A 16,111-nucleotide genomic window follows, 5' to 3' on the forward strand; every position below is an offset into this window, starting at 1 on the left:
AATATTTTAATGCATCTACAGAATAGAAGGGTGTTGAAATCATTCAAGGCCGTGACTAGAATATTTCTTTGGGGAGTGATGAGGGCCTTTTCACAAACCTTAAGCAATTTTGACAGATATTCTAATAAATCCCATATTCGACAAATAAAATTTTAGAAGGTATAAGAAAATAATTTTATAAGCATTGTATATATAGAATTTATTATATAGTCAATATGGAATGGAAATAACATCACGTTTTGATATGTGTATGATTGTTTTGTCTTTTAAATATTACTCATAGCAAATAATTTTTAACAAATACGCAAAATATAAATTTAGAAGAGATTGACCTTTTTGTGACCTTTGACCTTTTATATAAACCTCAAATTGTGTAAAATGTATTAATTTAAAATTTTATACAACTATCATTTTAACCATAAAAAAGCTTAAATGATCACGATATTTGCGAGTTTCTTTGAAAATAGATTAAAAAAATACGTATAATTGTAATTTTGACATTTTAAATTGAGGTTTGGTGAATTTAATTAATTAAAAGTGGTTCCTTTTTTTCCTTTTGATTTCTTTCATTCTTCTTTTTTTCAAGGTAGGACTAAGCAAGGGGACTATATTTAAAGGTGTGGCAACAAGGATCTTCTAAGGCAGTCTGGTTGTCGTTAGCTGACTCCTCTGACGTAGTGACATCACTGCTGCGGCAGTTCAGATAATTTCATTGAAGTGAAGTGCACTTATTTGGATCTGTTAAGCAAAATAGCCTCATCTCGAGGTTCAAAGTGGGTTTGTGTCATGCTCTACTGTCCCAATCCACGGAATGCAAAGTATTTTGCATTTCCTTAGAAAAATTTGATGCTCTAGCGTCTTTGGATCTCAGTCTGCAGGAGAAAAGCTCCAATTAATATTAAGAATGCTAAGATTTGTGATATGCATTTTACATCCAATGATTTTGAGTGGAATCTCCAGGCTGAGCTTCTTGACTTAAAGGGACAAATTAAAAGGGATGCAGTCCCTCACTCCATATTCCCTTTGCTTCTCCCTCTTCAGATGAACCCAAATCCTCCAGAGATATTCGTAAGGAAACTTGCGAATGGAAAAAGCATGTGAAACAACTATTGGAAGCAGGTAAGGTCCAGGAAACTAGTATGGACTAAGAAACAAAGACTAATAATGAAGAGCCTTTGACCAAGACGCAAAGCACTCAGATTCAAGTTTATAAATACGAAAAAGGAATCCAGTGTGAGAAAGCAAATGGGCCTTTGTTTGAGAGCGCAAATAAAAAGTAATCCAAAAATAACTTTCTTTGACAAAAGGGAATTGTGTCGGTACCAAACCAAGTGGAAGTTACTAAACTCAAAACGTTAAAACAAAATTTAATAAGGACCACCCTAGAAAAGAGCTACTCCAAAATCAGAGTAAGAAGAATTATAGATCCCTTAAAGAATTTCAATCGAGGATACTCAAAAGTGGATGTAACCACTGCCCTCATCTTACGAGGTATTAGTTCTCGAGCCTTTGAATATTTACGTTCCAGGAGCTTCTTCCATTGCCCAGTCGCCAGACTCAAGAAATCTTTTTTAAAAGATTTTAAGTGAGAACCTGGCTTCCTCGAAGATAGCATCAGAATTATCTCTGAAAAAATTAGTATTCACTTCAAAAAAAGAAAAAAAATGAGCATGATGAAGATGGAATTGAATCATAGGAAACTCTAGAAGATTCTGGACTTCTTGAAACTCTTGAACCCGAAAAAGTAATAACAGGAGAAACAGAAAAATCATCTCAAGTTTCCAATGATTGTTCAGATACGGGTCTGGGTTATATTGCAGGATATTTGACAAAAGAATTTAAAGACTTTTATCCAAATCTAGTGAAAAAGACATTTGACTTTGGATTTTATGAAGAAACGTCTAGCTCTTGCATTGAATTGGTCTCTAAAGGAGGCCTTACAAACCCCTTGTCTGAGTTATTAAAATTATGTAATTGTCCGGGAAAACATTTCAATGCTTTTAATTGTACCCATGAAGACGCAATTGACAAAACCCAAACGTATTTGAAAGGCTGCATATTCATCTAATGGAATTATACTCTAACTGGCCGGTAGCAGTCATCATATCCTTTGTGAAAACAAGAACTAGAATTAGAGTAAATAACCTTAATAAAAACGTAATATTGTAGTTACTATTTTATAAAATGAGCTCAATCTCATCAAAAATTGATGAAAAGTACAAAAAGTAATGAATGTTTCATATAAACTTATACGAGAGAATAAAATTTAATGTAACTACTATGAGCAATATAAACTATATAGTGTTGAAACTCCAAACTCAGGTTGTTAAAATTATTTTTAAATAAGAATATATTTTTTCTCAATGTTGTATATTCATACAAGTATTTATAGCATGTTAGGTGATATTTATGAGTGCAAAAGGAATGGTACAGTTAAAAAAATGAATCAAAATTCAAATTGCGTAGTTATTATCACATTTAACTCTAAATCATCTAATTAAATACGTTTTATTTTTGGGATTCTTTTTTACATAGTTCACTAACTGCGTTAAATACAGTATGTTCATTTACGGAGGGTTAAAGTAAATAGTTCTTTTCAAGCGCATTGCAAATACAACAGTTGATGATTGCCATCATTTTCACCAAGGGCGTCTACATTAATGATTAAAAGAGCTCTGACACACATCTATTTATAGATGTATTTTTGTTGAAATTCAATTGTTCCTTAATAAATTATATCTTGTTGAAGTTTCAAATTAAAAGTGTTCACTGAGCTAATAAATCACACCAAAAGTAGGCAAAAATTCAAACATAGATATGATCACCAAGACAATCTACTAAAGAATGAACAAAAAAAAAGAATACCATCAATCGTTTATCCTTTTCTAATTATAAAACTGCTGTTTTTCTCTACATTTTTTCCGTCCTAGTTATTTGATACGAATCTTTCCTGTAAATGTCAATCAATCAAAATTGAACACATGTGTCTTTGATTTATACCCTACTAAAACTAAATTCATAAGGACTTGGTCATCCCTAAGATTCCAATGTTGTTGTTTTTTTATGTGAGCGGAAAATTGGTCGAAAATATTATTGCCGAAAGAAATTGACCGAATGACCTTTTGCCAAACTGGTATTTTGTCGTAAGACAATTTGATGAATGGACATTTTACCAAATGATTTTTGGTAAATTTGGCTGCAAAATAAAAATAAATATATTAATATACCAGGTGGTCTATTGAAATCTGAACACTTACTAGTTCAATAATTAATAAAGCTTTAGTGATTGAAATTCATTCATATTTCGATATACTAAAGAATAAACAATTAGTAACCAAATAAATATGAGCTCTCTAGCTTACGTACAATACGACGAAATGACACTTGGCCGTGATCAACGAATTTCCATTAGCGTACTTCAAGCAATTGCGCGTATCCAGGTCCACGCTCTACACTTGAACAGTATGAAAGGCTCTGTCAAAAATGCCAAAATGGATCCAAAGGAGTTAAATAAAACAGCCATGGCCAATCCCCTCAAATATATTAGGACCCATGCAAGTAATATCGGGGTGTCACACTAAACTGTCAAGAGAGCTTCCAAAAAAGTGGATGGAAAGAGACTTATGAGGGGGGTGAGGCCACTTTTTATACCAGCAATGAAAAGAAACCCCTCTCCTCCGTTGCAAGAAAGACTTGTAGTGTCCCTAATCCAAGCACTGAGGTTCTCAAAGTCACTGTCATCCAGCACTGGGACGCCATCACAGAGGACTACATCCACAGCAGGTACCAGGTCAGTTTAGATACAGTTTACAGTTTAAGTATGCTAGCCAGGAGTAGCAACAAGGTTTCTTTCTTTCTCTCACTCTGAAAAGATATCCGTTTCTATTAAGCAACTATCAGTAGTGCCTTATCCATAGAGATAAAGAGTCATTGCCCCCCCCCACCTCCCACCCCTCCTGAATTGCTGATTTTTTTATATTTATCAGAAATTAAAAAAATCTCCTTTTGTCGAAAATTCTTTAAATGTCAAAATTTTGGAGAAAAAAAAGGCCTTCATTTTATTTACTATTTGTAAAAATTAAGTTCCGTTTGTAAATTTTCAACTGTATAATGCAAAAAAAAATATTTTTTCATTTTCTAAAATAATATAAATGAAATTTAGCCTCTATAAAAAAAAAACTCAAAATTGTCCAAAAGCCGAAGGATGCAGCCCCCATTCATAAATAAATTTAATGAGAACACCCCTAATGTTGTCACAATTATATAATTTGACCCTTAGGAGTGGTATCCTATTTTTCGACTCTGATATTCCATTTGAGGATATCACACCCCTTCCCCTTCTCAACCGACTAAGTGCACCTTTGTTTCCTTCACAGGGGGGATCATGCAGACGTCCCTGATGGCTTCACCATTATATCATTTGGACCTCTTCTTACAAATACATTCCGGTGAGGGTTGTCACTTTCAAATGAAAAAATATTTCCAAGTAGCATGATACAAGATAGCTCAGATATATTGGGAAAATATTTAAGGGCTTATAACGAACAGACAAGATGGGAGAGAACCACATTTTTATTTCTTATTTGAAAGCTACGTTTAATGAAATTCAATGATTTAAAATGAGATCCACCTCTCTGGATAACTTCGGCCACACGGTGCTGGAAACTATGGTAGGCCCAGGCGACTTCGTGTAATTCCAGTTTTGACATTGTAGAGGTAATTGACTTCTTCAGGACCTCCACAGACGAATGGTACTTGGCACAGGCCTCATGCTTGGCCCTTTCTCAGAGATAGAAATCCCATGGGCTGAGGTATGGGCTGTTTTCAGACCAAAAATCCAAGCTCCATAAATGAGATCATTTTGTGACCAAAATTTCGAGCACTGTCTTTTTGGAGGCTTTAATTTCTTCCTGGAGCTACTCCATCCATTCAGAGAATCTAAATTAAAAGTGCAAAACTAGAACCAGTACTAACGCAAAGCTGGATCCGCATGATTTTGCCTAAGCATGACAATGCTTAGGCAAAATTTACATAGTCACCTTAACAATTTGAATAATGTTTTGGGGAAGAGCAGTTTAACTTTTAATGATGTTTCTTTAAATTAGCTGCGAGGAGCCACGATAGCAAGGAAATAAACATTTTTTATATCGAAGAATTTTTCAGCGAGATTCGATATAGCGAATTTTTCTATATCGAACTTTATTTGGGCGGGCTTCTCTAAAGCTAGGCTCGTTTTAGCGAGGATTTAATAGGTCATACTAGAACCGAACATTATACATGTAAATCCTGGGTATTTTTTAGCTGGTTTGTTAATTTGTAATTGGTATTAGAAAGAACAAATTTTATTTTCCTTAAGAGTTGTTATTAATCGTTCGTGAGTGCTCATAAAAGACGGAGCGTAACCCTGAGGATTTGTTGCAGAGTTTGAATAGTAAGTCACTTTTGGACTTAGAGTAGAATTGGGGATTAAAATCGGAGTAATTCTAGCAAATGTCCTATTTTATATTCTTTTTCCTTCTTCTCTTGTCACAGCGGATTGTAACTGATCTGATGAAACGTCATGCAATTTAGTCTTTCTCCCCTCCCAAACATTCTTCAAATTGTTAGGGTTACCATGATAATTTTTGGTTTCTTTTTAACATGCCCATTCCACACCGGATTAACACCTTTGCCAATAAAGATTGTTGACTAATGACATCATTTCATTAGAAACTTTCAAATTATATTTGTGCATGAACATCTCAGTATTTTTAATTTTGTCGTCGATTTTATCCATACTCCTACTCGTCATCTAATTCGTGTAAAAGATTTAAGGAATTAATATTCCTGATAGTAAATTGAACTTCATTCATCTCCTGGATCACTTGTCATCCAAGAACTCCAAAAAGCCCTTCACCTCTGAGTCTCTGACTCTACATTCCAATCTAATATCACGACAATGTCTTCATTTTACTAAAAATAATTATACATTTAAACTTCTTGGTGCTCTTCGACATTGTAGTGAAGTATATGAGTCAACGTCAAAGAAGAGGATCACTTGCAGTTCCTCTCAGTGGTGAAAACTTATGTTCCATATGAGCCAAAGTCAAAGGAGAGGATCACTTGTAGTTCCTCATAGTGATAGTAGTGAGGAATGAGGGAGACTAATATTTCATGAGTTACACGAATCAAATCAAATAGTCAAATCAAAAATGGAATCCTTATTCTGTTATAGTTCTCGAAACTTTTTCAATCAATCTATCAAATATAAAATATCGTCAATTCATTTAGTATTTCATTTTCTATGAATAGAATTATCATAGGTATATATCAAAGCATAGGTCAATTAATCATGATAAAGTCTCCAAGCTCTGATATATTTCATTTCCAAAGAGTTTATTTGTCTTCTTCTTTATGCAAAATTTACACTTAAGAAAATGGTTTTGACGAAACTGGCAGTTTTTATTTAGATCCTTCAAAATTACTTTTTTAAGTCCAAAGTATCATTAAATTATGTAATTTCTGAAAATTGTTTTGATATATTGAAATGACGAATGTCAGTTCATTTTTCATTATATTAATATTTGAATTATAGCTGAAAAAGTGTAATAATGTAAGTTGTAATTTTGTACGTAATAATAGCTCTTCATATCCTCATTCTCGAAGATTAAGGATCTATATAGTCTAATAATTAATAATTCACGTTTTCTTGGCAACGTTCTTATCAAAATATAACATGTATATAGTAGAATTAGTTGATGCACACTATTTGGATTTATAAGGACTATTTTAAATTATTAAGTTTTACTTTTTAAATATTTACAAAATGGAATAAAGTTTTATAAGAATTTATAAATTTAAATATTAAAATTAATAGCACAGCCTCTTAAATAGTCCAGTAACGGCAATTGATTTATATTTTCAATTTACAAAAAATACTAATTCAATAAATTAAGAAACAAGTTCAAGATATGACGTAATTCAATTTAACACATATGAACATTTACTTTCAGCTTTGGATTTTGGTCTTTAGTGTATTGAGGGAAACAAATGTATTCAATATTACTTGAATAAAGAATAAATTGTACGATTTGCATTACTGTGATACATGCATGATAAAGTCGTAACAATAAATAACTTTGTTTTTACAAATCCATTACAAAAACGTTTATTACTTTTAATCATAGTTAGGGATACACCAAGTTGAAAAATAAACTAAATATAGATCAACATTAATTTCATCCTTTTCCAAAATCAAATTACTTTCAATTTAAATTTAAACGAAGAAGTGAAGCAATTCAATGTAGATATTGAGCTTAATACGTTACACAAATCATATTAAAGCTATTTAACTCGTGGTTGTTTTTTTTACATCTTTGATAATAATGAAACTTCATCGCTTATGATAGAATTGTTGAATTTGTGCAAGATCGAAGTCGACGCCTTAAACTTAATATAGATTAAAAAAGGCTTGTACATATATCTACTGATAATATAGATTATTTTAAAATATACTAATTAAATGTTCAATTAAAGCACTGTTGCCGTCAATTCTATATTCACATCTTAGTTTCCATCCATCCATTATCAAGGAAAATCTTTTATCACTTGACTATTCCATTTTGTTGGATGTGGTGATAGGATCAAAATGTATTTTGAATATTCAATAATAAAGGATAATTAAAGGTAAATGGATAATTAAATATGTTTATAATAATTATTATCATTTTATTGTATTCTTCTTTATTATAATTAATAACTTTTGAGAAAAATTAATGTAATACATATTATTTTTTTATAAGATTAATATTTTTCAACAATTTATCTTACAAAAAGAAAGCGAAAATAGTTAGATTCGTAAGTATTATATTCCAAATAAATATAATATCATTCCCAATTATAGCAAAAAAATAAATGATACATGTAGCAAAGTGAGTTAAATTGGGCTTCAAATATAGAGGAAGGTTGTTTGGGATTCGTAGATTCTTGGACGTGCAAATGATTTATCAAATTTCAGATTGAATTTGTTTCCATGTTGTAGGAACAATTCAAATCATGTACATACAAAGCATAAACTAGGTGTTCTAGTCTACAGGAGGGATGTATTGATATAGCGTATAACTTTTTGGGTTAGCATTGACACTTAAACACAAGCTTGTAGCTTCAACTAAACCGCATCTACAGAGGTCAGGAAGATTAGGAGAGAGTCCATTATGAAATTGAATTATGTCATCTGAGATCCAATCATCTCAACTATCTTCCTAAGATTGCAAGGCTATTTAGAAGTAGCCTCAAAAACTTGAAGAATAGTTGAACCGACATAACAGTCTCATGCTAAAGGATTTTCTTTATTCTCATTATTAAATGATTTTGGTAGTGGTTAAATAGAGCCTCAGTACTAGTAGAAAATTGCATATCATAGCCAGTCGTACATTATTTATACAAAGGAGTTAAATTAAGTAGATGGCTTGTACAACTCGTAACAGGAAGCAATATTTAACGTAAACAAACTTAAGTTGATCACTCATAACTTATGAGTACCAAACGCCATCATCCATCCAAGAAGCTCACAAAGTCAATGACTGTTAATTAAGTATCTTCTCGTAAGAATAAATATGACGTAACTGCTCACTCGACCATAGAGTATCATGATAGACCAATTATTTTCCAATTCCTACCTCTTACTTAACAACTATTTGTTAATAGAACGTTCAAGCAACTCCATAACAGAAAAGTCGCTATAAAAAGTACGCCGAAAAAATCATCGGTGAAAAAAAACACGCCCAAATAAATTTTGATAAAAAAATCGCTGTAATATACGACAGACAATCAACACACAAACCTTACTCCGTAATTAGAGATGATATACCGAGCGGGGAGAAAAACTTTACAATATGATTATCCTGTTATTTTTAATTACAATATTTCATTAAGTTCAAAAATGTCGGAGCTCTGCACCAGTGTCAGTGCAGAGAAGGCTAGAAATACCTTTTGTATATGGATCCTGAGTGCCTAAAATACATGAAGCCCATTACAGCACTTTACAATCAAGAAGTTTATAGTTATAGTTTGAGGTATTTTGATGAAAAATATCTACTGCACCTCTTATCCAAATTTGGATTTGGTCCTATCTGCCATTATGAACCCAACCTGCTCCGGCTGTAAGAGGAAGGAAAAGAACACAAATTCCACACCTTATATAGTAAAGACATATAGCCTGGAATTGCAGTGATGTGGATCCTAAATTCTACTCCGAGTCGAACATTTATAGCTCTACAAAAATCCTCAGTTACTCTTCGTCTTTCATGGACGAGTGATTAATTTTTACATATATGTTCTCTCTTCAAGAATAAAACAAATAATAATGACAGTTTTGTAAATTATGACAAAAAATTTCCTATTGCAAATGCAAAAAGATTTTAAAATACAGTAAAAATCAAAGTTTAAAATATATGTAAACTACTTTATTCAAGCACAAACTCCTATAAATTTGAATGGGGCCTATGTATATTATTTATTTGTGTATGAATGTCAGCTGTAATGAAAAATTGAGGTTAATCTTCTCCTTAACACTCTTTCATCCAATAACAATTCTTACTTTAAAAATAGAAAGCCTGCAAAAATAGAGATAACAAAATAGTTTGTGTTTTTTTTTCCTCGTGTTTTTATATATTAATTCCTCAAAGAAATAATTATTTTTTTTGGAAAAATAAAAAATAATTGTACTAAAATGCAAAAAGATATGACAAAGAAAAGATGCAAGTCAAAAATAATAGTAATAATAAGTAAAAATATGTACAAAAAGTTACATCATAATAAACAAAATAAAAATAACATTGAAACTATACATGGATGTGTTGCTTCAGTTTACTCCTTACCAAGGATTGCATGATTTTTTTTTATGCAGTAAGAGTTCATTTGAAATCCAACAAAAAAAGATGAAGTCAATTATTTCAAAATGGAGGAAAGGGAGAATAGATGACAATTCATTCTCCTGTGCATTTATATTTAATGATAAGCGTCTTCAACATCAAACTTGGTTCTCCTCAGTATTACCGGAAGCTGGGAATTGATTGAGAGATGAATCCATTTCCTCCCCACAGTTGTGGCTATATGTAACAAAAAAAAAATTGCTTAATATACATAAAAGGGAGTGATCATACTTTTTGGTTTGTCAACATCAAAAACATCTTTAATAATAATCAAGAAAATAAATATATCCCAATTTATTTCTTACAGCCCAATAGTTCATAGACATATTTGAGTCATCTATAGGCTACAAATTCAAATTTCTGGTATCAGTTAAGAAAAATAAATCTTTAGGAACATTTTTGCAACCTTTATTTGATTTAAAAAGTTTATATTGTACCCAATAAGGTCAAATAAAATCCGTTCAATTTATCATTCTTTTATTATGACGATCAATTGTGTCTACTTTAAGCGCCATTTAGGACGTATCCAATGGGGCAATAAGAATATTATGATAGAAGAAATTGACTAGGATTCGTATAAAAATACACCTATGGTGTGTCATCATAAAAAACAATCTTGAATATTTATCAAGAAAGAGAGAATCCCTATTTATTCTTCCTTGCCTCATATACGTATACATACAGCTCAATATTTTAAAGGTATTTTTGAGTCACTTATAAGCTATATACTTTAATTTCTGGAATTTCTTAAGATACCCGAAAGTTTTAGCTATTTTTTATTATTAAAGAACCTTATATTTGCTCCAATAGTTTCCCTTTCAAATAAAATCCCTCAATTTCTCTTTATTTTATTGCTACGATCAATTTTAACTAATTCAAGTACTATTTGCAACGGAGCTAAAATAATATTTTGTGCATAGCAATTGACGATAATTCGTATAAGAACACAAATATAATCCACATTCAATTTTGAGAAAAAATCCTTATAGCTTGCTTTTGTGTTGACTAGCCACATATATATACATACAGAAAGAGAAAAAGAGTTCAATCCGGAATTGACCAAAACTTACTTTTTTCTTTTCCTATAGTTTTCCACTTCTGCAACACTTTCAGGCATCTTTTTATTCAGCGTCTCTGGGAGCATGAGGGAAAAGAGACCAGCAGTGAATGAGACAATGCCAAAAATGATGACGGGGATTGCGGCATGAGCTGCACCCTATGGGAAGAATAAATATTAGGAACAATGTACTACTATTGACGAAGAAAAATAAGGAGAAAAGGATTACTAAGAGATCGACGATATATGGTACAATCATTGAGCCAATTCTTGCAAAAGTAGAGGCAGCTCCGACTGCAACGTTGCGTACTGGGGTTGGGAAAAGTTCAGCTGTGTATAAGTAGGCTATAGCAAAGGTCATAGAGATGAGAAACTTTCCAGACATTGCAAATGTGACTGGGATCCAAATTTTTTCTGAGCCAAAATAAAAAATATATAGATTAAGTTTAACATAAGTTTTGCTATAATTATTTACCTCCAGTTTCCAAGATAAAGGTAGCTAGAGCCACAAGACCACAACAAATACCGCCAGCCATAAATGTTCCACAATAACATTTGACACGCCCAAATCTTTCAAGTGCTGGAATAATGAAAGCAACTGCGGGAACCTGGGAATCATAGCGATGATGACTCTTGACTCATTGATATTTATGTATAATTACCTCTACAAATCCAGAGATGAATGTCGACACATAGCGGTTTCCTCCCAAGTTCTTAGAGTTAAAGGATAAGCCATAGTAGACCATGGCCACGACCAACCAGGAGTAAAAAATATTTATTGTTCTTTTTCTCATTTCTGGTGTTTCGAAAAGGATAATTATTTCTTTAAATATTTCATAAGCCTTTTGCTTCCATGTCTTGGGCCCCTCGATTTCCTGTGTTTTATTCTCTGCCATACTCTAACATTTTTTTTGAGGGGAGGATCAAATATATATATACTTTTTATAGAAACACAAAATACTTACCTCATTTTTAAACTGTGTGAGAATTTCATACATCTCCTCATCAGAAGGCAACTCCTTATTGTTCATTTTTGCACCATCTTTGAGTATTTTTAGAGCTTCATCCACTCGCCCCTCACCAAGTAGCCATCGAGGACTTTCTGGCATGAATATAAAGTAGACAATAAGTAAGACAGAAGGTATAGAAATAGCCAACTGAAGACTAAACCAATCACGGAGGAAGTAAGCAATAAGTGGTAGAAGGGCTGCACCGATTCCAAAGGGAAACTGTGTCAGTATACCAAAGATCGTTCGATACTTCGGACCGCAAACTTCCGTAACTAAAAAAAAGAGTAAGGCAATTTCAAGTGTTTAATGGAACTTCTAAAAAAATACCCAGAACAAATCCACACTCAAATATCCCAGAAACAGAGAAAGCCACAAAAAATCGTAGAAATATAAAGATGATGTAATTAGAGGAGAAGGCTGTGGCGATCGTGGAAAATACTTGAATGACAGAAGCTACAATAATGGACTTTCGTCTACCAAATTTATCCGATGCCCATCCAAAGACGATACATCCCACAAAGACACCCCCCATATAACTTCCTTGTACCGTGGATAAAAGAGGTAATCGAGAACAAACGAGATTCCACTGCAATGCAAAAAATGTGAGGAACATCGTTCAAATGGAAGTGAGGAAAACTTACTTCATTTACAATAGAACTGAGACCCTCAGTCTGATCATACTCAAAAAAATCATTTTCCGGGACATTTTCAGCATCTTCGCAGTGAATCCTTGGTAAAGAGTCAGGCCGTATTGACAACGCCAGATCAAAGTCACTGGGCATGCTTGGTAGGGAAGAGAGATCATACATTTCGCAAAATTCAAACTTATCCGTTGTATTATCACTGGGTGTGGAATATTAAAAAAATCTTATTTCATAACCATTGTCAGTAAAAATACAATAGATTACTCACAAAGGAATAGCAAATTGTTTCTTTTGCTCCGTCGTCCAAGAGTTCATTCCTTCCAGAGCCTTTATATGATTTGTATTGCACCAATGATCCATTGACGCTCCAAGAAAGGAGGAAGATAAATGGTGACAGCCAATAAGGATACATTCGATCCACGTGATCATAAATATCATGATTTGCCATTTCCCTTGATCCCCAATCATGGTGAGAATGTCCTCAAATTGGATTTTTTTATTGGATTGAGTCTCCATAGTGTTCTTTGTCTTTTAAAATAATATGAAATAACTCTATAGAGTTAGCCTGGGGATGAGGAGATGAAGAAGTTGAGGGAACAAAATAGGCACTGTAAAGCAAAAAAAAAGAGTTCAATCAAGCAATAAATGAATTAGGTGCTCAAATTTCATACAATAAGGATACAAAGGCTCTTGTTGAGGAGAGGGGGATTTTTTGTCTCAATTATTACTAAGTGAGTGATAAGTACTTGGTAAGATAAATTGGCTGTCAACAGGACAGCAACAAAAAGGATAAATTGTCAAACCTGTTCTCTTGTGACCAATTCGATTCGAATGACGAATTCCTTTCACAAATAAATTTTTCACTTTATTTTTTCAGAAAATCTTTCAAAAACAGGGGAAAAAAAGGATTTCACGTTTTTGTTGATCTCTTCCCTCTCATTGTTTGATTATTTCAAAAACAGAATGAGAGTCGGTGTTTATTTGTTGTTGTTGTTTTTTTCTTCAAAGAAAAAACAATTCTTCTTCTGTCAAAAACGGAGATGATTCCCCAATCTTTTTTGACAATATTTTCTCTGGAGTCCACCTCGCTCAAGCACTTACTAACCACTGACTGACTTATTTAGGTTCTTTGTCACTTCATGAACGATTTTTGAAATCTCAGTGGGTAAAACAATAATAATAAAAAATAATAATTGAGATGAGCTTGAGAGGAAATTAAATATGTGTCCAATTGAATATTATGTACTTAAGATTTTAGGAGGGAGGGGAAAGGATGAGGGAAAGAAAAAGAGAGAGAAAAAAAAAGATAGGGGGAATAACTTGCGCACTCCTAAATTGTTATATGCAGCTAGGACATGCTCAAATGTATTATTCCTTTACGACTTCTTCTTTCTCTGCTGAACTATCGCTACTCCTCCTTAAAAATGCAAAACACTTAAGTAATAGTTGTGACACAAGGCTATGGGACAAGATATCCATACATCAATGCATAGAGTGGTACATCAACATAAAAAAATCTTAAATTAAAAGCAAGAAATGGAGAAAACCTCCATTTAAAACTTAGTAAAAAACATAACTTGTCATAAAACATTGATAAATATATTTAGACCATAAAAATAATAACATAATATATTGTAAATATTAGATAGTAGAGCATTTTAAAATTTCATTCAAAGTTGCTGTAATTTGTTCTAACCACGGCCTGAAACTTATTGACTGCAAACGTACACAGCTGGGAAGCATCATATTATTCAGGATATCTATTCATAAAGGCATTAGCTGGTCCTTGAGATAGCATTGGTCTTTCTCTCCACCATCTTCTACATTCAAAAGTCCAGGGGATTCCAATCAGGTGAGGAAGGTGGCAAAAACTGAATCTGTACTTTCAAGGTCTATCGTTTTGATTTTAATGAAATTTTGTGTATGAACACAAAATTGTGTGTTGAATAATTTTTTATTTTGTTCATGTAACAGACAAAAATCCCTTTTTAATTATTAAGAGTGAATTGAATATTTGACTAATTTAGGACAAATGTACATACAACCCAATATTTCATAGACATATTTAAGTCAATAATGGACCTACTTTTTAAATTTGTGGAACAAGCTACGGTACCCAAGAGTTTTAGTTATAATCTAAAACTTTCATTTGATTTATCAGACTTATATTGCCTCCGATACGGCTTTTTTCAGATGAAATACTTTAATTTCGAATTATTTTATTGTGCCAATAAATGTTTAATATTTTAATAGTTCAATTCCAGACACATCTAAAGTGTAAATTAGAATAATTTCTTGCTATAAATAGATTTTGAGGAATTTTGAAAAAAATCATTCAAGCTTGTTTTTGTGTTGACGGGCAACATATCATCTTCTAAAAGCAATTGATAGCCTTCTTTTATCCTCTAACAAGTAGAATGTATTTTGGCAAATATTGCCAAGATTTCAATTTTCATTACAAATTGAATTGTTTCAGTAGAACTTTAATATTAGGGATGGCTTCAATTTGAAAATTATAGACCGTTAGGATTTCTAAAGGACCAAACTAATTCAGACCTTTAAAAAAATTTGATTGTAGCTGTCTCAAAAAAAAAAATTGCTGTATATCTGTCCCATAAAGAAAAAAAAAAATTGGTCTAGACAGATTCTATAAATGATGACATCAGATGTATTTCAAAATTGGGAACATGGACCCACAATAACGTCATGTGAAGTTAAAGTGTAGCATAAATTATGTTTGTACAACCCAAATATGAGGATAGGGTCCATTTATTTAAACCGTAAAAAAAGCAGTCAATGTCACGGCGTTACCTTCATTATATCAAACAATCTTTCCTCTAAAAAGAAACAGAAAAAATACCCAATATCATTTGGTAATTAGCCAATTCTTTTCAAACGTGTAAGTATTATTCAGTTATTCTTAAGAATTATTCACGGCCTGAAAGGAGCTAATTTTAAACCAACAAATCAATGTTCAGAACACCAATTAGGAGGAAAAAAGCCGATTCATTGACAACTGACAACAAAAAAACCGGTATATTTCTGATTAAGCGATTACACAATCCTAATTCTGGGCCAATTCTTCCGCCGATGGGATTATTATTCAATAATTGTTGATCATTGTTCGCAAGTTAAAAACACATTGTTCTAATATAACCAATTAACGTTAAGAACATAGATTAGGAGAAAATAAGCATACACATTGTCAGCTGACAAGACAACACACTGTACAGTTTTTGCTAAGCGATTACTTAATCATAATTCTGAACCAATTTCTTCCAAGTATGGGATTATTGTTCAATAGTTGTTGATAATTGTTTGGATGTTAACAGTAGCTTGTTCTAATTCAACTAATCAACGTTCAAAATGTTGATTAGAAGAAAAGAAACTGAAACATCGACAACAGACAACAAAATATATTGTAAATGTGTGTGTTAGGGAAACAATGCCTTAATATTTGATACCAAAAATCAGTCCTTGGATTGAGAC

The 16,111-nt window shown here is 32.4% G+C and overlaps 1 protein-coding gene across 2 annotated transcripts; it reads right to left on the reverse strand.

Moving 5' to 3' along the window:
* Positions 1-9,350: 9,350 nt before the first annotated feature.
* On the reverse strand, positions 9,351-14,037 carry LOC121124200 (organic cation transporter protein). 2 transcript variants are annotated; one of them, XM_040719337.2, is made up of 10 exons: positions 13,426-14,037; positions 12,891-13,230; positions 12,620-12,821; positions 12,306-12,564; positions 11,934-12,250; positions 11,631-11,867; positions 11,444-11,576; positions 11,198-11,382; positions 10,982-11,127; positions 9,351-10,088 (listed from the first exon to the last, which is right to left on the reverse strand). In XM_040719337.2, the coding sequence occupies exons 2-10, from the start codon at positions 13,136-13,138 to the stop codon at positions 10,010-10,012; spliced, it is 1,806 nt and encodes a 601-aa protein (XP_040575271.1). In that variant the 5' UTR covers positions 13,139-13,230; positions 13,426-14,037; the 3' UTR covers positions 9,351-10,009. The 2 variants fall into 2 exon arrangements, with proteins under 2 accessions (XP_040575271.1, XP_040575272.1); XM_040719338.2 differs by having other exon boundaries at positions 13,294-13,870.
* Positions 14,038-16,111: the final 2,074 nt, after the last annotated feature.

The sequence above is a fragment of the Lepeophtheirus salmonis genome, chromosome 9, assembly GCF_016086655.4.
Source record: "Lepeophtheirus salmonis chromosome 9, UVic_Lsal_1.4, whole genome shotgun sequence".
NCBI lineage: Eukaryota > Metazoa > Arthropoda > Copepoda > Siphonostomatoida > Caligidae > Lepeophtheirus > Lepeophtheirus salmonis.